The following is a 25,985-nucleotide window of genomic DNA, read 5'->3' as shown; positions in this document are numbered from 1 at the left end:
AATTGCACACATCATGGAGGACCGCCTTAGGGCGTTCAGGAGCGACATGACATCTGTCCAAGTAGGGACACACACACACTCTCCTTCAATGAATTTAGGGGATGTGGTGCGTTAGACTTCAACGGGGTAAAGGACCCCATTATTACCAGGAGGTGGATCGCCGACATGGAGTCTGTTCAGTTGACGAGCTTTTGCCCTGAGGGGTCGAAGGTCCACTATGCTATAGGCTGTTTGAGGGACAAAGCTAGAGATTGGTGGGAGTCAATCAGTGATTCACTGGGAGCCTCAGTCATTGAGGCCATGACATGGTTGGATTTTGTGACCAAGTTCAGGGCCGAGTTCACACTGGCTATGGAGCTTAAGCAGCTGGCTAGGGAGTTCTTGGATATGATCAGACGACTAAGACGGTGGTGGAGATTACCGCCAATTTCCGAGAAAGGGCCATATTGGTGCCTCAGTATGCATGGGATGAAGAGATGTGGAAGACGCCCTATCATGACATGTTGAGAGCTGACATTCGGAAGCATGTTAGCTACTCGGCATGCCCCACATTAGAGGACATGATTGCAAGGGTGAAGGAGAGAGACATTGATATCGAGCACCTCAGGAAGAGGAAGGTGGAGACGAGGAAGATTACTAGGGTTTCGGGGAAGAAACCCAAGGGATTCGACTCTAGGTTGAAGGGCCATCAAGGTCGGAGCTGCTGTGGGAAATACGACAAGCCACATGAGGGGGTTTGTATACTAGGGTCATCGGGCTACTATAAGTGCGGCAAGACTGGACACTTTGGCAGGGATTGTATTTCCCCTACCCCCACATTCTAGACATTAGACCTGATTTGCTTCCATTGGAATTAGAAGGGCCATAAAAGGTCGATTGCCCGAGACTAGTATCAGCAACACCAGTGGCGGCGCCAGCTCAAGCGACCTTACGACTTAGGGATGCCCAACAGGGCAAGGTAGATACTTCAGTGGTGAGGAGTCGGGCCTTCCAGTTGACCGCTGAGGAGGCACGTGTCGTACCCGATGTGTTGAAGAGTATTTTTCTTCTCCCTAGCTCTTATTATATGTCATTTATGATATTTATGTATATGTTTTATGTGTTGTTTAGGATCGTTCGATGTAAACGGTATCCCAGTCTAGGTATTTTTTTATTCGGGAGCTACCCGATCATTTGTATCTCTTGCACTTAGAAAGAGGTTCCCTGAGTCTTCGACCATGTTGGATTTCCCTCTTGAAGTCGAGATTGTTGACGACCGATCAGTATGGGCATTAGAGGTTTTTAGGGATTGTGTATTGAGGCTATATGAGGAGCACTACCTAGTAGACTTACTTCCCATTCTATTACCTGGGAACAAGGTTATCATAGGCATGGACTGGTTGAGCGCTAATGGGGCAGTGATTAACTATGCGCAACAGTTGGTACGGGTCAGGACCCAAAGTGGGAGAGAGCTGGTGATTCAGGGCGAGAGGCCACATCATGGACCAACTCTATGCTCATCAGCGAGGGCTAGGAGCTACCTTCTATAGGCTTGCGCAGGGTATGTTGCCTATGTTATGAATACCCGAGAGGATGGTAATGCGACTGTGAGTGATGTACCAGTGGTGCGAGAGTACTTAAACATATTCCCAGGGGAGTTTCCTGGGATACCTCCAGAGAGACAGGTAGAGTTCAGGATCGACCTAGTACCTGGTGCAGCTCCGATAGCCAAGGCACCATATCGGTTTGCTCCTCCTGAGATGCAGGGGTTGTCTATAAAACTGAATGATCTGTTAGACAAGGGATTCATTAGACCGAGCAGGTAGAGTTCAGGATCGACCTAGTACCTGGTGAAGAACCGTTACCCACTGCTGAGGATTGATGATCTTTTAGACCAGCTACAGGGAGCATCTTGGTTTTCCAAGATAGATTTGCGCTCAAGTTATCATCAGATGAGGTTCAGAGATGAGGATGTACAGAAGATTGCTTTCTGGACTCTCTATGACCACTACGAGGTCGTGGTGATGCCCTTCGGGCTCACCAATGCTCCTGCCGCGTTCATGGACCTCATGAACCGTGTATGCAGACAGATGTTGGATCGATCTGTGATAGTTTTCATTGATGACATCTTGGTTTATTCCAAGTCGCATGAGAAACATAAGGAGCACTTGCAAGAGGTTTTGGATATCTTGAGGAGGGAGAGCTTGTACGCCAAGTTCTCCAAGTGTGTGTTCCGGTTACACGAGGTGCAGTTTCTTGGGCACATTGTCAACCAAAACGGTATTTTGGCTGACAAGGCCAAAGTAGAGGCCATGATAAGATGGGAGGTTCCGAAGTCACCATCTGAGATTCGGAGTTTCCTGGGATTGGGAGGATATTACCGGAGGTTCATTTAGGACTTCTCCAAGATAGTCGTGCCCTTGACCTGGTTGACGAAGAAAGTCGTGGTCTTTTGTTGGGGGCCTGAGCTGCAGGAAACATTTGAGACATTGAAACAGAGACTATGCGAGGCGTCGATCCTAGCCTTGCCATAGGGAATGGAGGATTTTCTAGTGTACTGCGATGTGTCCATTTCAGGTTTGGGCCCGATATTGATGCAGAGGGGGCATGTTATTGCCTACGCCTCGAGACAGCTGAAGCCTTACGAGGTGAATTACTCGATGCATGATCTGGAGTTGGGGGCGGTTGTCTTCGCCCTCAAGATTTGGTGATACTACCTCTATGGGTTCCGATGTACTATTTACAAGGACCACAAGAGTTTGAGGTACCTCATGGATCAGCCGAACCTGGACATGAGGTAGCGTCGGTGGCTAGACGTGGTGAAGGATTATGATTGTGAGATCCTCTACCACCCGGGGAAGGCCAACATTATTTCCAATGCGCTTAGTCTCAATGTGGCCCCGATCAGAGACATTTTCTTAACGATACGGTGGTGACTCTACTGTTGGAGCGGATCCAAAAGGCGCAGGTTGAGGGCATGAAGGAGGAGCGCCGAAAGTGTGAGCAGATCATAGGCCAGGTGGCATCATTTGATTATGATAGTAGGGGGTTGCTGACCCTGCATGGGAGGGTCTGGGTTCCATACTGTGGAGGAGTATGGCATATTTTGATGGATGAGGCCCGCAAATGCAAGTTTTCTATCCATCCCGGGGTGACGAAGATGTACAGGGATCTTCGTCCTGATTACTGGTAGCCCTGCATGAAGCGGGATGTAGCCTGGTACGTCGAGAGATGTCTGACCTACAGGAAGGTCAAGGCCGAGCACCAGAGGCCTCACCACAAGACACAACCATTGGATATCCCTATGTGGAAATAGGAAGATATTACTATGGATTTCATCACAAAGCTTCCCAGGACCGCAAAGGGAGTGGATTCGATTTGGGTCATCGTGGATCGGTTGACCAAGAGTGCCCATTTCATACTGATCCAAGAGAGCATCTCGACCGAGAAGCTAGCTGAAGTCAACATTTGATAGGTATTAGCATGACACGGAGTGCCATTTTCCGTGATTTCCGACCGAGACGTGCAATTCACTTCTAGATTCAGGAAGAAGTTTCACGATGAGTTAGGTACTAGTCTGCACTTCAGCACCACTTTTCACCCACATACAGATGGTCAGAGCAAGCGGACCATACTGACTTTGCAGGATATTTTGAGGGCATGCGTTTTAGACTTCGGTGGAAGCTGGGTTACCTACCTTCCCTTGGCAGAGTTTTCCTACAATAATAGCTACCACGCGAGTATTTACCATCCTCCCTTTCAAGATGTTATACTGGAGGAAGTGTAGGACCCTAATATGCTAGGGAGAGGTTGGACAGAGGGTCATGGGGAGTACCGAAGTGGTACTCAAGACGACTGAAAGGATCCAACAGGTCTGGAGCAAGCTTCAGACTGATCCTGGTCGGCATAAAAGTTATATCGACAAGCGTTGTTCGGACCTGGAGTTCCATGTCGGGGATATGGTTCTCCTGAAGGTTTCACCATGGAAAGGTGTCATCTGGTTCAGGAAGCGGGGCAAGTTAGGCCTCAGGTACATCAGTCCTTTCAAGGTTGCAGCTCGGGTGGGCAAGGTGGCGTATAGGCTGGATCTTCCAGCCGAGCTTAGCCATATTCACAATACCTTTCACGTCTCCCAGTTGCTGAAGTGCCTGATAGACGACTCTACAGTGGTGCCTCTAGAGGATATTCAGGTGGATGATAGCCTAAACTACATTAAGCGACCAGTAGCTATCCTCGACAGGAAGTCGAAGGATCTGAGGAACAAAAGGGTTGAACTGGTGAAGGTGTAATGGCAGCACTGCAAGGGCTCAGAATGGACTTGGGAGCCAGAGGACAAGATGAGAGAGCACTACCCCGAGCTTTTCCAGATGCAGCAACAGACTTCGAGGACGAAGTCTAAAATAAGTGGGGGAGATTTGTAATGCTCGGTTCCAGGTACGTATTTTTATTATAAGTTTTGCACTTTTATACTGGGACTCGACGAGTTGCTGGCCCAACTCGTCGAGTAGATGCGGATTTTGGACACAGGTGGAAGAGTCTACTCGCCGAGTCGGAAACCCTGAATCAACGAGTAGAACTGTCTGGATGAAACCCTAAATTTGAGGGTTTGCACCGTATTTAAACAACTTATAGGGTCTCCACTCCAACCTCCACCACCCTCGGACTCTCTTCCCGAAACCCTAATCGTATATTGAGTGTTATTGAGCTTTTTGTGCCATTTGTGTGTGTCTTTGAAGCTTCAGAAGAAAGAGGAGGCTTGGGTGATCAAGAGAAAGCAAGTAGATCCAGAGGTTTTGGCACATTTCCAGCTCAGTTGATGTATAAAGCTAATACCTTGACTATTCATTTCTTAGATCTCCATTTAGGGCTAGTTTCTACTTTCGCTAAGTCTTAGTGAAGCCACTTTTAGGTTTGTACATTCAAATGTAGAACGTTTAAGGGTTCCCATGGCATAAAGGTGCCAAATTTATGGACATGGGAGTCCCATGCACCTTGTAGACTTCATTTTGGGTCTTTATGAGCTAGTTAACCCATGCATGCACGTAAAGTTTGTAACTTTATGTGATATATCGATCCTAGGAGGTCAGATCTATGTTCTGGATGCATTAAGCCCGAATGAAATCGACTAGATAGACATGGACTATAGGGGAATCAATGAGTCGTTAATGGGACTCGGTGATTTGGGTTATGGTTTCCCAACCTTTTGTGTTTCTGATCGATCTGGTTGAGTCTAGAAGAGGACTCAACAAGATAGATGTGAATATGGACCTGAAGATCAAAGAACTTGACGAGTTCAAGGATGAACTCGGTGAGTTCAAGGCGATGTCCCAACATATATGAAGAAGAACTCGATGAGTTCAAGGAAGAACTCGGCGAGTCAAGGACTAAACACTTCAACTTGTATGAAGCAAGACTCGACGAGTTCAAGGATGAGCTCGACGAGTCATGAGCAAAAGGTCCCGATTCTGTATGAAGAAGAACTCGACGAGTAGAATCGAAGCTCCAGTATTTTGTGGATTATGGAACTCGACGAGTTGGTGGACCAACTCGACTAGTTGAGTCAAACAGATGTTGACTTTGACCAAAAGTTCACTTTGACCAGGGTGTTGACCTTAACTTTGACTTTGACCTTAGTTGAGCCTTGAAAGGGTTAAGAATATGAAATGGTAATTAAGGAAGGTTGTTATTTGTAGGAGTTTGATAGGTGTTGATCCTAGCATCGAGGGCAGTTCAGACACTTCACGACATTGAGGTGAGTTACCTTCCAGTAGAAGTGGGTCGAAGGCACCAAGGTTGGCTCACTAGTAAGAGTTATAGTAGAGATAATTTTCTTCATAATAATTGTCTGGTAGCCTGATATGATGTTATGTGATAGTAGGGGAATAGTCCCCATATCAGGTCGATAGGACCAAAGGGTAGGTCGGGCACCTCGGTATGCCTGACACAATGATTATGTTATGCTTTTATATGGTAGTAGTAGGGGTGAAATAGTCCTATTAACCGGTTAAGATAAACCGGAGGGGTAGTTCGGACACCCCAGTATGTCTGACAGGGGTAGGTTAGGCACCCCAGTATGCCTAGTAGGGGTAGGTTAAGCACCCCGGTATGCTCAGCAGGGTAGGTTGGGCACCCAGATATGCTTGGTAGTATGTGTTATGTATGGTATGTGGTATGATGGGGGAACTCACTAAGCTTCGTGCTTATAGTTTTCAATTTTGTTTTCAGGTACATCTTCATCAATGGGGAAGGAGCTAGCAAGGTAGCAGCGCATCGCACACTGGATTTCTGCATTATGAGATTCTTGGCATTGTAGTCTGACATTATTATTATTTTTATATATGGTTTTGAGACATGTGATTGTGGTTTTATGAAATGATATGACTTGATGATGTTTTCTTATAAATGTTTTTCTAAAGCGTTGTATCAAAAATGAAATTTTTGGTCTTGAAAATTGGGATGTTACATTATGAGATAAAGAGCTTAAATAAGGTCCAAGACCCTAAAATAGGGTTTGGGTCTGATTAGAGTACGCCTAACGTATATATGGTGTACCCAGCATACTCCGTAGAGCATCCGTGACCATCCTAGACAGTACACCCATCGTACGCCAAGGTAAGCCCCATGTGCTACCCTTTTCCCTAGTATGCCCCGCATACCCTTTGTGTACGCCCCGCGTAACCGATTATACCATAAAACCACCAAACTTCTAAAGGCCATAACTTTTTCATTACAAGTCCGTTTTCGGCGATCCTTATATCTACGGTAAGGTAACGAGAAACCCTACACTTCTACCAGCCTTCAGACCTTCTGAACAAAAATTCAATTTCCACAAAAGCCCTAACTGACACTTTATCGAAATACCTCTAGGCTCCACAACACGAACCGAACACCTGGATCACTTCAATTACATCACTCGCACCCAAATAGGCTTAGATCTCACCTTTTCAAAGGCCCTAAGCCTAAGGAATCGATTCAGAATAGGGCCTTACAACTCTCCCCCACTTAAATTAGACTTCATCCTCGAAATCATTCCTTACCATCCTCGACACACCAGACAACCTGAGCAACATGGCCATAACCCCAAGCACACCACAACCTCCTAAGGCAACCAAAACCAACCCTAGCAGGGCTCTCCAACCCGAAGATGAATGAATCATTTCTCAACCAAAACTAATCCCTTGCAAAACAACCACGTTTACTAAACCTAAAGTCTGAAGTCTTAAGATGGTGTGACTCCCTAACGGACCGCCCATACTGAAACATTGCTAAATCCCTTCCATTTATCGCCAAACTGACTACCCAACTTCTGATAACCTGAGGTTCACATTAGAAAACATAAACACATACCAATTATCCTTGCATAACACTTTTTCTTGAGAGAAGTCTCAGATAATCCTTCGTGTAGGACACTCATCCTTGCAACGGTTAGACTCAGGTCAGAGCTGCACAATAGGGTCAAATATTTTACTCTAAGATTATTTAACCCAAACTACAGGTGACCTAACATATTTCCCGAATAACAAGCATTTCCACACACGAGATCCAAATCAATAATACCGTCTTGACTTATCTTGATACCATTTATAGATAGAACCAATCCAAGACACAATCACAATGGCTTGATCTATCATCAAATTGAATCCACTCCTTACCCTTGAACCCTTCGATTGATACCTTCTGCATATAGATACCCCAAATTCTTATCAGACTAAAAAAGGAAATCCTGCACATAAACACTCGTGAGACCCAACTCGAGATGCCACCCAAAACTATCCTGATATTCAACTCATAACCCGAGATCCACAAATCTGCACTTGCATTTCACCCAAAACCTTATGATTCACAATCACCCCTCACTAGACTGGGATATAAAGGTCCCCAAACCACGCTAAGACTACAAGTCTCACACCTAGTCCGACCACCAGGTTCCCAAGAGTCAAAATAACAAGGCTACCCAGCCTATAAACCCATCCGCATCACACCTACTGACCACCCACTTAATCCTGCGACTCAAGATCCCAAACCTTAACCCAACAGCCTCTACCACGTCCCACCTGTATTTCCATAATCACACGGGCCTTACCCACGGGTCCCACCCATCTAGAGCTATACAGGCCCGACTCCACCTCAGACTCCAATGGTCCTCATCCTATACAGAGAAATACTCATCAGCAATCTTGACTAGCGTGCCCAAGGTACGAACTGATTCTCCTTTTACACTCATGACCACCTCCAACGATAGTCCACCTCGAACTGGTGGATGCTACGATCCCATCGCAGTCTTACAACACTTCCAACTAACCATGATCACCACCCATGACCTTACCATACCCTAACCATCACAACCCCACGCCTCCTAAGCCAAAACTTGCATCCAACAGGTGTTCAGGTCATGCTTCGAGTTCCCAAATCCCTCAATCTGGACTCAACCACAAGCCCACCATGCATAATAAAGAAGACGCCGACCATTATACCTAGATGAAGCTGTAAATTGTGTGTGAAGTTTGGATCTACAAGTTCTCTTTTGAACAAGGCTCCTTCTTCTAAGCTCTTCTTGGTCAAATCTCCTCAAGAGGGGCTAGGGTTTTGAAATGGGACTCAAAGGGAAATGGAGCCTAAGAAATGAGAGGATCATGGGTCATAATGTTGCTTAAATAGGGTCCAAACCCTAAAATTTAGGGTTTGCTCCCTAGATGCGTACGCCCGCGTACTCCGAAATTTCCGAAAATGGCAAAACTGCCCCCTAGGAAGCAAATATGCAAAGTATTTACATACCAAAGGTAAAAAAATGAAAAATACCTTCAATCGGGTGTTACAAACCGACAATTCAGTTCTAACCAGTTCGGATATTTCAAAACCGGTTTTGGTTTTCTGGGTTTGGTTGTCAAAAAACCAGTTTGTATTGTGCACCTCAACTTGGAGCAGATGGGATGCTCATTACTAGGCTCACGGGCTGCCTAGTGCAAAAGTAAGCATTCCAAGAGCCCAAAACACGTCGAGGAATACGACAAATACAAGACCGATTATGAAGTAAAAGACATATTGGGAGGGCCAGAGTGTTAACTGCCAGAGGGGCGCATCTGCGGCAGAGGCACCGCCTAGAGGATTGACGGGAATGTGAATTTCAAGGGTGACGACCAGGGAATAGATACAACCATGTTTTTGAACAGCTTCATCTTGATAAAGCTCGTCAGAGTCAAAGGAATCATGATCGGAATTTATGTTTGACCAACAGGATCTAAAATCGACTCCAGAAGCGATTTCATTTTCCATTTCCGCCGAAAATTGAAAATTTCTTTTGCTCTTTTGATTCTTTGATACGAAACTTAAATCTTAGCCCCATCAAGCTCTATATTAATCACAGAATCAATAAAAATTTATTCCGGAAGAGAGTGCAGATACGATCAAAAGAAAGATTAGGGTCATCAGAATCGATAGAGTAAAGGGAATGAGAAATTTACCAAATTGTCCACAACTATGGGAAAGATTAAGGAAGACAAGGCATGGGAAGCCAAATAGCTTTGTCATTATAAATGAAATCTCTTTTCCATGGGAATAATCAACAGAACCTGGACCAAACTTCTATCTCTTCACAGTCTAAATCTTTTGCACCATTTTCATTACCAAATTCCAAGTAGCTATATAATCCAGCATTGGTTAAAACCTTCCTTTTTAAATAATGTCTTGAATACAGATAGAGAGTCTTTTGAAAATTAATGACCTTATCCATGAAAGATATTAATCGTATACAAGTGGATTGAAAGTTTTGGCTAACACTCATCCGTTTGTCAGCATCTGGGATCTAATTAAGAGCGCGAACCTGTTTTTGGAGTGGTTGATGAAGGGTTTGTTCATGGTATATGAAAATCGTTGGTATGGCTGTTTTGCTTCCTCCAGCTATGATGATCATCATGTATGTCCACTTTAGGATTACATTTATTCTACTAGTATGTTTTCTGGTTTTAATGGTATTGCATCCCTATAACTTTTGATGCAATATACATAAACAGAAAAACAAATGTTGTAGCTCTTGTGTGTATTTTCTTTTACTTTGTAATTTTCCCTCTTATAAAAAGAAGTATTGGGGAAATATCTTCTATAGAGCCTTTAAGTTAATATAAAAGTACAAAAGATGTAATAACAGATTGCCATACACTTAGAGCAACATTTATAAATGTTACTTAATATACACTTATGCTATAGGACGGAACTCAATTCCATACACAATAAGACCAGACATATTTCCTTCAAAACATGTCATTTTCAAATCCATAGGAATATACTCATCATTATGCGTGTTATCAACCTTAAATTCCCACACTATAACCTCCATCCATCCATCTTCTCTCTGTTTTGGAATCCATTTGATTTTGTCCAAATTCACTGTGCTTGGGTACCTGAAAGAAATGATTTTGGTTCTTTCCTTTCTATGGTGTACTAAATCACGAGCCTTCACTGGGCACTTGAGACCACGGCATTTTTTTGAAAGTTTGAACACGAGGAAACAAGTGTAGGTTGTATCTGATGAGAGCATTTGTGTCTCTATGTCACATTTGATACGGAAATCCTGGTGAGACAGAATCTTTGCAACCTTTGCAAATCTGCACCTATATTAACTCTTTTAATTAGTCATTTCATAATATATACGCTAACAATTATATCTCTCTTTCTAGGTCTATATATATCAAATAAAAATAGTTAAAAATATTTAACCTGAAGTACGCATGCATATACATAAATATGACTTGATATGAAAGGAGTAATTAAGACAGTTCAAAAAAAGCAAACCTTAATCCAGTTGGAGGCTTGCTGAACTTTAAGCTTAAGGAATTGTATATAACTGATGATGCCCTTAGCATGTGGCATTTCTTCATGTTCACTTTGCTTAGTGAGAAAAACTGTTCATCATAGAGTTGCAAGTTTGTCATTATGATACTACAGTAAGTTGGTGGTAGGGGAATGATAATTTGTAGGGTTTGCCTAGTTTTTGTACATAAAAAAGAAAGGAAATCAGACCTTTTCACCCTTGTCAATATGAATTCCCTCAGAAAGAAGGCGATAAATCACCTCTTTATTATCAATTCCATTGGCAACATGGACATTCTTCCCATACCTCCTGATAATTTTTTCGTAATGATATAACATTTTTTCCACCCAGTCCATGTCCAACTGTGTATTGATCAAAACTCCTTCATTGTTTGTTCCATCCTTCAATTCGTTATTGTGTTCAAAGTCAACCTATACACAGTTAAATAACCATGTTATGACATATTCACATATCTTTTCCATAAATATAAGCATGAAAGATGCATGCATTATTCGACTTACATTTCGAATGGCCTGAAACTCTATGCCTTCAATATATATGGCCCCTCTGCCACAATAATACTGAGACAAGCTTTCTAGTAGAATCTCAACATCGATACTTCCATTATTACTCGAAAATTGGAACAGTTTGACTTTCAACCACTCGGTTCCAACTTCCCACACTGCAAAATATGCACTTAAGGTCTCACCAGCCATCATATATTTTAGGTTCACGTATAACGGCCTGCTAGAAACCTTTCTTTTATCACAAAACTTGAACACTAGGTAAGCTCCATACATCATCTCTGGAGTTAGAAATTGAGTTTTTATCTTAATTTCGATATTGAGATTTGAGATATCAGGTATCCTTGCGACCTTTGGGAATCTGCACATGCATATAACTATATAACAACTCTATATGATATTGATATATCTTATAATACAATTAATCCACCCTTTTTCCTAGCCATTGATCATTCTTATTGTTCACATTTTCCTACGGAAATTGTAAAAAGGAACAAGTGTCGGTAGTTCCTCAAAATGTACATATTAGATGTTACCATATATGATTCTCATGAAAATATATTTCATTTTCCTTTTTTTTAAATGCAATCACATTATTTGCCTCAAAGATGAGAAAAACTACAAACCAATTAGCCCTCATGAGATTTGCTACTAATTATAAGTTTCATTTCATAAAAGATAGCTGTATGCCACAAGGCTACACCAAGTAGAGGATTCTTAGTAAAACGACTTGACTAAAAAGTTTATATATAGAACATGCTGTTAATTAACCACATGAATGAGAGAGAACCTTGATTTTTGTATGGATTTCCACTTCACAGAAGAAACATCACGGTATGAAAATGTTTTTGCAGATGCCATTTCATTTCTTGCTCCATCCATGCTTATTGAAAACCACTATTAGTGTAAAAGACAATAAAAAGTGGAAAACGAGTGAGTGAAAATTAATTTGTTTATGGAAAGCATAGTTCATAAAGCGATCAATTGAAGATACATAAACGATTTAAGGGACTCTACTTTTTCGTTGTGAAGTAGCATTCCCGATGACAGGAGGGAATGGATATCCTTCTTTCTGATTGTAGAGGCCACTGGACGTTTTGACATATGGATTATTTCTTTATAATCTGTAGGTAGCTTTTGCTCCCATTCCCACTCATCCTGTGTATATGTGAAAGATGCAAATATATTATTCAAGAAACCCTAATCTATATGTTCTTCATCTACTTGTTAAGTGAACTTACTTGGCAATCAAGGGCTTTTTCAAGTTCTTCTACAACCTTAGTCATTGTTGGTCGGTCAGTCCATTGTTCCATCAAGCATTGGTTTGCAATAGTTGAAAATATCACCAAGGACATTGGTTCAATTTCTTTCTTTATAGCATGAAAGATAATATCTTCTATTTTTTTGTTTTTGAAACATTTTGATGCCCAATTTGCAAGAAAAGCCACTGGCTCGTTGTCGTCGCATGTACCACTTGCAGTGTTTAGTTGAAGTTCAACATTTGGAACTTCAAGAAGTGGCTGCTGCTGATCAATTTCAATCCTTTCATTTGCCAATCTCCCAGATAAGATTTCAAATAAAATCACCCCAAAAGAATAAACGTCCGATTCTTGTGTAAGGGAACTTGTGGTCGCATAGAGTGGATCAAGATAGCCTAAAGTTCCTGCACCTTTGAATACAATGAAATCAGAAATAGCAGCTTTCCAGTCATCCCCAAGTAGAATGCTACTGCTTTTTAAGTCGCCATGAATCATATGTTCTGTCTGATCAGCATGACTATGAATGTAAGCTAACCCATATGCAGCATCAATACATATCTTGAGTCGTTGTTTCCACATCAGACTAGTGTTGGTTAGATGATCTTTTAAACTTCCTTTAACCATATGCTCAAGAACAATGATCCTCTCAGTCCCTTCTTCACAAAATCCTAAAACTGGAACGACATTCTCATGGCTATAACTATAAAGTCTTGCAATCTCCTTAACAAATTCTTCTCCAGAAGAATCCACTGAAGGATGGAGGCGCTTTATGGTAACTGTTCCACGTCCCTTTAAGTACGAAAGTTCCCCACAGTACACCTCGCCTGGTGGTCCTTGCTCTATTATATCACGGAAGTCATTTGTAGCAGATCTAATGTCGCGAAGTGTTATTCTAAAGGCTTCCACCCGGTTTACCTGCATAATTGTCATGGGACACGATATTATGCTTAAAAAAGAGACAGATATAATTGTAAGCTTTTGCTTATGATATTTTTTTTAAATATTCATTCATGTTGCCCATTCCACTTTTCATTTGATTAATCTTATTCGATTCACTAAGCTAAATATCTCTCTACTTTTATTTCAATATAACTGTCATGTTAACTTATCATAACAAACAAAAGTACGTACACTGATCATTAATTGAATTATATTTATGCTCAAGAGTTGTTAACTCATCTCACAGATCAATATTTGTTATAAAAGTAATGACTTACATGAGACTTCAATGCTTTCTCAAGTTCTTTCACGACTTCAACCATTGTGGGACGGTCCTCTCTTTTGTCTTTGCAGCATTTGTATGCAATAGCTGCGAATATATGTATGGAATCTGGGCAGGTTTCATCATCCTGAATGGAAGATCCAGCTTTCTCAAATTCTGTCTTGAAGTTTGAGTGGATAATCTCTTTGACGTTTCTCTGCTCGAAGCAACGTTTAGCCATCTTGAGTACAAATTCTGGGTCATCTTTGGAACTTCCAGAATGCACCAACCTTCCACTCAATGCTTCAAACAAAACCACTCCAAACGAATAAACATCAGACTCCTTTGTCAGCATATTTGTCTTTTGGTACTGTGGATCTATGTATAGTGGTGTTCCAGCAACTTGAGTCATGACAAAGGTGGCTTCCCGATTTGCAGGGCCAATTTTTGACAACCCAAAGTCACTAATCATGCCAATGTAGTTTTGGCCTAATAAAATGTTAGAGCTCTTTATATCTCGATGTATTATCCTATAATGTTCTCCAAGACCGTTATGGAGAAACTGGAGCCCAGAGGCAGCATCGAGGCAAATCTGAAGACGTCTTGCCCATGTATGACTATTCGTGGTATTAGCACTATGAATATGATCGTGGAGGCTTCCATTTGGGGCATACTCATAGACAAGAATACACTCACGATCCTCATCGCAAAATCCAACAAGCGTGACAACATTTTTGTGTGTAAAGTAAGGAAGCACCGAGAGTTCTTGCAAGAACTCTGCAGTTCCTTGGCCATATCTACGATCCAACCGCTTAATAGCAACTGTGCTTTGTCTTCTTGGGTAGTTTGAGAGTTCTGCCAAAGTAAGTCTTTGAACTCTATTCTCTGTAACATAATTTCTGAAATCGAAGTGGAAGAGATCTGCTTTGTATACTTCCCCAAATCCACCCCTTCCAATTTTAAAATGCTCATGAAAATCATGAGTTGCTGACTTTATATCTTTTAATGGGATCTTCATATACTCCATAGTTTTCACCTACCAAGTTGAAATTTAAAAATAAAAGTTAAAATTCCTTGGTTATTGTAATATTACTATACACACCAGATCACACACAACTCAAAGAAATCTGGTCCAAAACATGGCTTAAGGATCAATTTCCGATCGGGTCATTATCCTCCTCACTATAACATGCAGCTTATTGACAGGTAACAATTAACAAACACATAGAAAGTGAGTAAATATAATTCATTTGAATTCAGAATGTATATATGTATGTGATTATCTATTTCTGTATGTTTGTATGTATGGCTGCGTGTGCGTGTTTATCGCACAAGATTGTGTAAGACTTTTATGACTATTTACGATATCTGCTTTTTATGTTTTGAATGAAGTTTGAAAAGGATTTAATATTATGATTATTTAATAGAAGTATTCATGTTGGATTCATACTTGAGTTATTCAAGTTTTTCTTTGTAAAGGAACAAATTATGTTTTATGAGATTTACAAATGAAATGTCAATTAAATTATGATGAGTTTTAATTACATTAACTTTTTTAGTTATTTTTTTTAAATGAAACGTTATAAGTTGGTATCATAGCATCGTTTGACGGATCCATGCACACATTTGTGTGTGTCCAAACTCAAACCAAAAGCTCAAAATTTTCAAAACAAGTTTTCAAATGACACATTTTGAAAGAAAACTTTTTTCCTGCAAATAATTTTAAAAAATTGTTGGTTTAGGAATGTGAACTTTGTCACGCTTCATGTTCATGTTTGATTGTTGCTTTAGGAGTACTAACATTGTTATATGACCTAACTCTATTTTAAAGTGTAGTTATCTGATTATGCAGATAGAAAAATTTAACTATTAGATGTAATTGCATGCTACAACTACCTGAATAAGAGTAAATGTTTTATTTGTTTTATGTGCTATATGCATTATATGCTTATATAAGCCAATAGATCAATAGCATGTCCGGTGGAAGTGAACAGTTAGGATTGTTGTTGGCAACTTATAAAACAAAAGCCTTAAGGTGTGCATAACTTGAATTGCATAGGTTTAGCATCTTTGATTTATCCCTTTTGCATGTTTGTGTTTGAATATTGCTTTAGGGTAGAGTCTGTTATTTGAATGCCTATCTGATTTGGTGTTAAGTATGGTTATGCATTCGTGATGCATTTTACCATCATTGAGGGAATAACACAAGTCAGTGTAGAACTTTAGTGTACTCTTAGATAACCTAAGAGTACCAGAAACTAGATGGACTTTTATCTTAGTCAAAAGTCAAAGTTTATTACTTATAAAAGAGTTTGGAAGTTTTATAAATTTTGGGTCTTGTTTTTTCCTCTTAGGCCAAGAGTTAACAAGGGAAAAGGGGAACGGCTTTTTGATTTGTTTAATCTAAAGAACACACTTCTAGAAGACATGCATGGAAAATGTTGTTAAAGTAAAAAGTTAGGAGCATGTTAAGTCTTATTTGTTAAGACCATATGGAAAAAGGATACATGTAAAAAGGGCTTGCATGCACTCTTGCATTCACTAGTTGTTTGAACCGTACCATGCTTTTCTTTCTCTCATTCTCTCTTTTAATGTGTTAGAGTATTATTACATGCTTGTATTTTTGCTCTCTTTAAGTTGTATTTTGATATGAACTTAAAGCTTAAGAATTTTAACTAGCATCTTCATCAAGTTGAGTTCTTGTTGGTTTTTCCATCTAAGGGATAGTTCCATTCCACATTCTACATCAACATTCATGCCTGCTCTTGAGGATTCAAATGACTACAAAGGTTGACATCTTCTTATATATTCCTTCATTGCAAGTAGATCATTGGTGGGTTTAAACTAGTTTATGTTATTCTAAAATTATAGAGTCTTCTGTTGTTAAATATTAAGTTTTTGAAGCTAATTTTTTTAATAAAAACCCAACAGGAAAATATGTTCTCACACAAACACATAGAGACATAGATACGGGCGGGCACAAACAGACATACATAGACACAGACACACACACATTGGATATGTATGTCCCTCTTTTTGTTGGCCAGCTTCTGCCAACATGGTGAGCTACTGTTTGTAGATTAATTTTTTATGCCACTTGTTTTTTAAGGTAATTTGGGATGATTTACATCCTGTACGTGTAACTATTAATTGGTGGATGAATTTGATTTATAATCCATTTGAATAAATATCCCTAAGTTTGTAATGGTTGTTTTTAATTTAATTGACTTGTTTTTTTAGATTTTTGGGTTGTAAATAAGATTTGGTTTTGTTTCACAGGAATTGGTGGCTTATTCAGGTGCAAGACAATTGAGGAGTACAATATTGATGCTTCTGTAAGCATTAGCACTTTTCCCTTTTTGCCCTTTTCCCCTTTCTGTAAATCTAATTGTTTATTTCATGATTATTTTGTATGTGATTAATTTAGATGAATTCGATTAGTATGTTAGTGTGTTTGGCTGTACTTTATCTTATTGCATGTAAGGTGTTTGTGAAAATGTCTAAAAGAGAACTTGACAAAATATATACAATTTGTTTGATCGGTGGGTTTGGATGTGCATTATCTCATGATTGATTTTGTATATGATTGATTTTAGGTGAATTGATTAGTGTGTTAGTGTGTTTAGTGTGTTAGTGTGTTTGGTTGTACTTTATCTTATTACATGTTAGGTGTATTCTAGCAGAATGTATTCTGCTACTTGTATTTCACTTGATGGACATAACCAAAGATCAAAACATAAACAATAGAATGAGAAAACACAATATTCTTTTAGAATGAGGTTAGTAACACTCAGCAATTTGATGCCTATTATTCTGACAAAATTAGATTTCAATCTCCTTATTTGTCAAGATAGGAAAAGTAAAAACATTTTGCGATGTATTTTTTGTCATATAGAAGAAAATAATATGATTTAAGTGTATTTTGTGATGTATTCTGTCAGAATTTATTTGTATAAATGCATTCTGTCAGAATGTCTTTAAGAATGTTTGTTGACAAGTATATTTTGCTTAACTGGTAATAATGAATAATGCATGTTATTCTTTTAGAATGCTTTCAAGAATGAATCAAATATTGATCACACCAAAGAAAGACTTGGAATGAAGTTATAAAAAAATAAAAAAAATAAAAAAATAAAAAAAAAAAACAAGTATTGTGGCAATTAAATCTATAACTAGCAGAATGTATTCTATGTATTCTTTTAGAATGTATTTTATGTATTCTTTCAGAATATATTATTTGGATTCTATCATATTATACACATTCTGCCATAATATATAAAGTTAGAGGAATTGCAAGTAACATGCTTTTAACCATTCTTCGTTTTTTTTTTCTTTGTATTTTTTATAGGAATGGCTGGAATAATAAGTTGAAGACATGATAGGAATAACTTGAAGAATGAATAAAAGACTGATCACACTCACAATTTAAGAATATTGTTATTTTTTAAGAATTTTATTTATTTTTGTTGATATTTTTTTAGAATATGTATAATTATATTAAAATGTATAAGACTATTAGTCTGCTAGAATATGTAAGAATTTGAATTTAAGTTTGAATGTATAAGAATATATTAGAATGTTGTTATTCTTCAAACGAGGATTCAAGAATTATGTTATTTTTCAATAATATTATAATAGAATAAAATTCTGAAAGAACATCATTCTAACAAAAAACAACATTCTAACGGAATAAAATCGGTTATGTTTACAAATTACATTAGAATTAATATAAACAATCAAGACTTTTAAAATTAGGAGAATTAATTATCCCTAAAAATCCAAAAATTTCCTTTTTTAAATATAGTTAATTGTCCAAAATACTCTTATGCTGAAATTTGTGTGATTATATGATACATGCTATCCCATTGTAATATCATAGACTCTCAGATCATGACCATTGATTATATTTCATCTGATGGTTCAGATCTATACATTCTGGCACACAATAGATGTAAGAAACAATATATATATATATATATATATATATATATATATATATATACTCAAATAAAAATAGCGAATAGTAAATTAACATAAATATAACTATTTATGATTCAAATAAAATAGATGTTACAAAACCTGAAAATCCTAACATTAAAATATTGATCACGTTATCTTCAAATGTTCCGATTCCATTCAACAAATTCATTTGCAATTAACGGTTTAAAAGGATTGTTGTGTATCCTAACAACATTTTGAATTCATCAACAACAATGAAAATTATATAAAAAAAACAAAATTAGTAAAGATTTAAAATAATAAAGGATTTAATTTTCATTTTATTAATTTATTGTGTGTATAATTTTTTTTCTATTAATTCCCAGTTTTAGAATTTAAAACATATATAATTATTATATTATTTCATTCCGATTAATTTGGTATTTAAAGAAATTTGTTAAAAAAATAATAAGTACTAATTAATTTATTTTTAAATATAAATATATTTATATAGTGTAAACAAATATCGAGTATTCAAAATATTAAACAAAAAAAGTAATTTATATTTAAATGTGGGGCCTATTATCATTTGCAAGCCTTTCAAATTTAGAAAGGAGTAATCAAACATGGCACCTATATTGGATCTTAGTGGCATTGCAAAAGGTTTGAAAGGCCTCGATGCAGATGGTCCAAGTACAACGACCTCGATCCCATTAATACGCCTTCTGAGTTTCATAGTAATGCGGTATAGTCAATCACAAACTGAAACGGCCGAAAACAATATCATGTCAAGATGAGCATGCTTCGAGTCCTCTCCCTCATCTTCATTATCCTCTTCCTCGACCAATAACACATGTAATGTTTTTCCCGAACATTTGTGACCCGGCCCGAACTTGCCATCACAACGGAAACACAAACCTTTGGCTCTTTTCATGGCTATTTCTGCTTCTGTCAATCCTTTACAAGCTGCTTTAGTGACCGAGGTTACCTTCTGCTCAGGCCCCACGATCTGAGCTAGCGGTTTGACGAAACTAACTTGAGGTCGAGTGGTGGAGCTCCTTGTTATCCCCTTCTCGGTTATTGAAATTGTACACGAGCGGCTATCATCAATCAACAATGTTAACTTGAATATTTGAGCAAGTCCTACTGTTGTAACATAAGTATTGATGTTCTTAATTCGGATTTCAGAACTTTAATGAAATTTCCCTCTAGAATTTGCTCGGGTATACCACCCTGCTCGGCAGTCAAGGCTTCAAACCTGTCAACATACTCTCGCACAATGCCTTCTTAGTAAGTGTCAAGAACTGTTCATGTAAACTTCCATCTAACGAAGGCTGGAACTGGTAATTTTGATTAATTTTGAGTTCGTCCCAAGTACGACATAGCGAACGTTGCTAATTCCAACGATACCAAGCCAACACTGGTCCCTCCAAACACAATATTGCGGTCCTTAGTTTTTTTATAGACAAAACTAAACCTTGGATCTCAAAGAAACATCCAACATTATAGATCCATCCAAATGCGTCTTCACCCTCAAACAATGGAATCTTTAACTTTCGCAAGTGATAATCTGTTCTTGGTACCCATTCTCGATTTTTATGGCCATCCATAAGGTCGTGGTTGAATACATAGGCCTCGTTATAGCCCCCGGGTTCATATTGGTCTTCCCCCACCCATGTCCAAGTAAGCCTGTTTTCCTCGACCTTTACTTGAACCCGAGACGTCTCTGAATGCAAATGTTGTGGGTTGGCCCCTTTGATCCTTCCTTCCAAACTTGGCAACATGAGGCTGGTATTGGAACCAGCCGTCTGTCGGTGGTGTGTGTCAGGTGTGTGGTCAATATCGCTCAAGTATGCGTAGGTGTCGGTATGGATTTCACCAGAGGAGTTACCGACTGCATTATGGATTGTGAAAGATATGTCGAGAAAGGTTCTGTGGTTACTACTACTAACTGGGATAACAGTGGTCGGAGGTATTAGTGGTAGGCTCGATGATTGCGACAGTGGATGGGGCTGACTTCCTGATGAAGAAATCGACGATGGTAGACTAGAGGGTTGAGAAACCATTAAGAGCAATCCAATCAGTTTTGCATACCTTTGGTCGGCAATAGCCTGTTTCTTTTCTGCATCTGCTTTTATCGAATTAATCTCCTCTAATCGATCGCGATCTCCATCAAAGGTTGAGTCCTTGGTGCTATCAGAACGACTAACTGGTTTTGTCATGGTTCAAGATCGTAGTGCTTTAATAGTATTCCGATGAACAGTAGTGTGAATAGCGATTCCGGTAAATAGTAGCGTGAATAACGATTCGACGAATAGTGTTGCTGCCATAATCAACGCTCTTATACTGATGGACCCTTGTTGAATCTATCGTATGCTCCAGACATACTAACAAAAATACTTGATAATATTAAGATAATTCCCTATACTAACAAAAATACTTAATAATATTAAGTTAATTCCCAAGTCATTCGAGAGGAAAGGGGCTCTCCAAAAGAACAAAGTTCTAGTTCATACAAATTCTTACCTTCTGTCTCTCTAAAACAAAAGGACTATATATACTACCACTAGAGACAAGACAAAAGGGAATAATAGCCAACATAATCAGGTGTTGTTCCCACTAACAAAACAGCCAATAACAGCCATAATACCAGAAAAGACCATTCTACCCCTGGCCAAAAAGATATCAGAAATGTGGGGGCTTATCATATACCAATTTAATAAAATCGGATCAAAACTATAATTACTATTAGCTTAATGCTTAAAGGAAATCAACAATCGGGTTTTGATCATTCAAGATTTAGAGAGATCTCCAAAAATAAAAAATACTACAACATTTAATTTATGCCTCCCCCCTAAGTCAACCCTAACCCATATTTAAACCTTTATTTAAACATAAACGAAAATCAAAATACTAGGAAACTTAATCACAAAGATAAAGTCTATAATTAACTTTAATTAAATTACTAATCACCCCCTTGTGTTGCGTCTCTTATAAATTCGACCCCGTCTCTCCTGATTCGTATCAAAATGCTAGAAGTATGTAGCTAATTTTCCACAATAAAAAAAAAAACTTGTTTTGATGTTAATGATTTTCCGTTGGGTTATGATTGTTGTTGATGTTGATTTTCTAACAGTGATATGTTTTTTTGTGTGTGTGTGTGTGTGTGCAAGTGCGCTTGTTACCATTGAAACGACACAACACACCTACCTCAAAGTTATCATGTTAGATGAAAATTATGAAACGACAAAGTTCAAGGAAGCATGTTGGTTTTGGACCCGACACCTTACTTTTAGAAATTCACTTATAGAATTTTTGAAAGAAATAAGAAAACAAGTTATCATAATTATGTTTAGAATTTCAATTTCATTACCTTGAAGTCATCTTCACCTTCTCGTTTGTCTTTCAAATTATCTACAACCTAATAGTGATAAAAAGAAAGTTAGTGTGTGTGTGTGTGTGTGTGTATATATATATATATATATATATATATACATATATATAGGACATTTAATAGCGCCGAGATCTCGGTGAGATCTCGATGGTATAGCATTTCGCGCGTGTAGGTGAAATAGCGGTTTCAAATAGCGCTATTTAATACCGCCTCAGAAATAGTGCAACCGCTAATATCGCCGAGATTAGCCGAGATTGGCCGCTATTTCGACTCCTACCTCAAAGTTATCATGTTAGATGAAATTTGTGAAATGACAAAGTTCAAGGAAGTATGTTGGTTTTGGACCTATACCTCACTTTTAGAAATTCGCTTATAGTATTTTTTGAAGGAAATAAGTTTTATTTTTGAAGGAAATAAGAAAACAAGTTATTATAATTATGTTTAGAATTTCAATTTCATTACCTTGAAGTCCTCTTCACCTTCTCGTTTGTCTTTCAAATTATCTGTAACCTAATATTGAAAAAAAGAAAGTTAGTATATATATATATATATATATATATATATATATATATATATATATATATATATATTGAACGGTTAATATTGATAAAAAGAAAGTTACAAAAGCAAACAGTCTTTTTAGGTAAGACATGGATTTATTTAATTAAACACACTCCCAACCTCACCCCAATTCACTTTATCTTACCTACCCCACCATTTTTCCCTATTTAAATAATAGTACTTTTAGGTAAGACAGGGACCAAGCGCGTAACAAAAACAAACAGTAGGGACGAAACGCGTAACAAAAATAAAAGTAGGGACCTTCCAAGTTAAAAAAGTAAGTTAGGGACCAAGCGCAAATTACCTCAAACCATTGGGACCATTCATGTAATTTACTCTATAATTTATTTATTAAAGTAAAACATATTTGGAATGTTAATTACTCTTAGCATTAAGAAAGAATGGAAAAATAAAAGTTAAAGGCAAACTATAATATGAGTTATTTTGATCTCATATTATAATTCTATTTGGTAAGGGTCTTAAAAAATTGAGTAATTAATGTATATAGTAACTTACTTGTTGATGTGCTAACGCCTCCTCAAATTTATGTTGAAGTTCCAAAACTTGCTCAAGCTTTTCGACAACCTCAATGATCTTTGGGCGTCCATCGCGGTCTCCTTGCATGCATTGATATGCAATAGCAGAAAAAAGATCCAAGGAATCTGGGCTCATTTGTTTTCTTAGAATTGGATCTATGATTTCCGTAAGTTTTCCTTCTTCATAATGGCGGCATGCCATGGGACCAAGAAACGGTTTCCCCTCTTCATTTACCAGTCTTCCGCAAAGAACTTCCATTAACACAATCCCAAAAGAGTAAATGTCTGACTCTTTTGTTAGTAGGCTAGTTTCAATGTACAGAGGATCCACGTAGCCAAGTGTACCAACCATATCGGTAAAAAGGAAAGTATTCATCATATTTGCCGGACCAAATTTAGATAAACCAAAATCAGCTATCTTTGCATGCCAATTTTCGTCTAAAAGAATATTTGCGCTCTTCAAGTCACGATGAATGATTCTCTGTTGGGTTTCTGTAGGATTATGAAGATAACTTAAGCCACAAGCTGCACCAAGGCAAATTTGGAGGCGCTTCAACCAAGTGAGGTTAGCACTACATAAATGTAGGTCGAGGCTTCCATTTTTTGCAAACTCGTAGACAACGATCATCTCGTTCCCCTCATCACAGAAGCCAACAAAGTTTATGATATATTCATGTCTATATTTAGAAAGAACCATAATCTCTTTCCAGAACTCTGATGATCCTTGGCCAAATGCTCTACGAAGCCGCTTGAATACGACCGTGACAGAGCCTCCGGCCCCAATGAGCACTCCTTTGTAGATTTGTCCAGAACCACCACGCCTAATTATATATTCATCAGCGAAGTTGTTTGTTGCTTGTAATATATCTTCCAGTGGAATTCTTAAGTGAGCAAACTTTTCTAGGGACGACATGATTCGTTTGTTTCTGAGAAAAGTTTTCAAGAAAACAGATTGTAACAACTGAAAAGGCACAAAGGGTGATGAGGTTCACTGATGATATATAAAGCCAAACACATTAACTAACCAAGTGCGGAACAAAAAAATTTCGTCGGGGACAGCACAAAAATAAAATCCCAATAAAATATAACCACAAAAAACAACTTAACAAAGAAAGTCACGGAAATGAAGATTTATCCTAACTTTTTAAAAAATTTCCTCATTTATCTTCTTTTTATTTCCCCTAGTATGGCCTAAAACCCTATGCCACATAATATGGGATCCTGCACAACATAAAATAACCCCTTCCCTTATATATCCTATAATTTTTAACTTAATTAGCAGATAGCTAGCTTTCTAACACACTTCAAATCTTTCTTGTGGTTTTCCCCTATGATCTTATTGACAGAATTCAAGACATCAATATTTCATTGGATTGGAACTTTGGAAACTCAAAACCCCAAACCTAAAACTAATTTCAATGGGATTGGTACTTTGGAAACCCAAAATTCAGAATGGTCAAACAAATGATTGATTATTAGGCACAGCTGCATCAAAATGAAATTAAAGAGTTTATAATGAAAGGTTGCATGCAGGTTTATAGCAAAAAACAGTAGAAATCTTGAACAAGATGAACATCAATATCATGAACCAAAATCGATTTCTTTCCCAAAATATATAAATCAAAATCATTAACGGGCTAGAATATATTGAAAACAAAGAACCAGCAAGAAGGTACAAGATAACAGATACAACACTAACCTAAGTGGCTAACAAACTAACAAACTAACAACCTATGACATTGGACATAAAGATTAGCCACAAACAAAAGGTCCCCAAAACCATTGACCTTCACACATTTCTTTTTGGTTTTAATTTGAAATTTCTAATCCCATTACTAACAAATATACCATTGACAATCCCAATTTATCAAAGATACATTACAGATTGGTTGGACAAACTAGAAGTTAAACTTGAAATTGAAATCAAAATTTATAATTGCAGTTCACCAATTGAGATGCGAAAAAATTGATGAACCACAATAGAGTAACAACACGCACCAAGAAGAACATGTTCAGAAATTTAGATATGTAAAATTACAGGTAAAGAGATGCTAACCTTGCAATATTGTTTTTTGATGAGTACTAGGAAATCGAATAGAAATTAGTACCAGGAAATCGAATAAAGCCTAATGCTTTAAAAAGAACGATTCACTGCTGATTTGCAAAAAAATTCGATGTTGTGGTGGCTGATGTCCTGCGATTTAGATGAAATCTCAATAGACTGTTCAGTGGTTCATAAAATGATGATTACGCTACCAAACTCCCACCCCTATGGATCGATTTTGTGAAGATTCTGAGGATGACCAAATCGGTTCCCTTTGTCTACAACGCAATCTAACAGCAGCAAAATTGCCGACAAAAGTCAACTTCTTGGAATGCAAACAGAAATTTAAAAAGAAAGAGTAATACATCTCAATCTCAATAAACTAAATATAGATATAATATTTATAGATTTAGAAAGACTAAATTGTATAAAAGGTCGGCTGGGTGTTTGAAAACTGTTATTTTAGTCTAAAAAAGGTTGTACCATTAGAAATCCAATTTTTTTTTTTTTTGCAAGTTATGTCCGATTTAATTTGATTTTTTTAAATAACGATTTTGTCATTTATATTTATATTTTCTATTTTTTCTAATTACGATAACTAAAAAAAGAAAAATCATTGTTCTCTCTCTCTCTCTCTCTCTCTCTCTCTCTCATCGAATCTCAGACTCCGACGAAGGCTACTCATCGGACCTTCTCCTTCTCTCACCCTAGTGTCGTCCCCGCTTAATATGGACCATCATCA

At 38.0% G+C, this 25,985-nt stretch overlaps 1 protein-coding gene across 2 annotated transcripts; it reads right to left on the bottom strand.

Annotated features, from left to right (window-relative positions):
- Nucleotides 1-10,060: 10,060 nt before the first annotated feature.
- Nucleotides 10,061-25,590, bottom strand: LOC145052629 (uncharacterized). Of its 2 annotated transcripts, XM_079000475.1 has the most exons (12): nt 25,256-25,590; nt 23,180-24,125; nt 22,565-22,612; nt 22,082-22,129; nt 13,787-14,806; nt 12,552-13,484; nt 12,328-12,468; nt 12,101-12,207; nt 11,308-11,671; nt 10,996-11,217; nt 10,768-10,877; nt 10,061-10,586 (listed from the first exon to the last, which is right to left on the bottom strand). In XM_079000475.1, exons 2-12 carry the CDS (start codon nt 24,110-24,112, stop codon nt 10,172-10,174), a joined length of 4,341 nt encoding a protein of 1,446 aa, XP_078856601.1. In that variant the 5' UTR covers nt 24,113-24,125; nt 25,256-25,590; the 3' UTR covers nt 10,061-10,171. The 2 variants fall into 2 exon arrangements, with proteins under 2 accessions (XP_078856601.1, XP_078856602.1); XM_079000476.1 differs by lacking the exon at nt 25,256-25,590 and having other exon boundaries at nt 23,180-25,241.
- Between the last annotated feature and the right edge of the window lie 395 nt (nt 25,591-25,985).

The sequence above is a fragment of the Lactuca serriola genome, chromosome 5, assembly GCF_051521515.1.
Source record: "Lactuca serriola cultivar US96UC23 chromosome 5, Lser_US96UC23_V15, whole genome shotgun sequence".
NCBI classification, from domain to species: Eukaryota; Viridiplantae; Streptophyta; class Magnoliopsida; order Asterales; family Asteraceae; genus Lactuca; species Lactuca serriola.
This window is presented reverse-complemented; position numbering and strand designations above follow the sequence as displayed.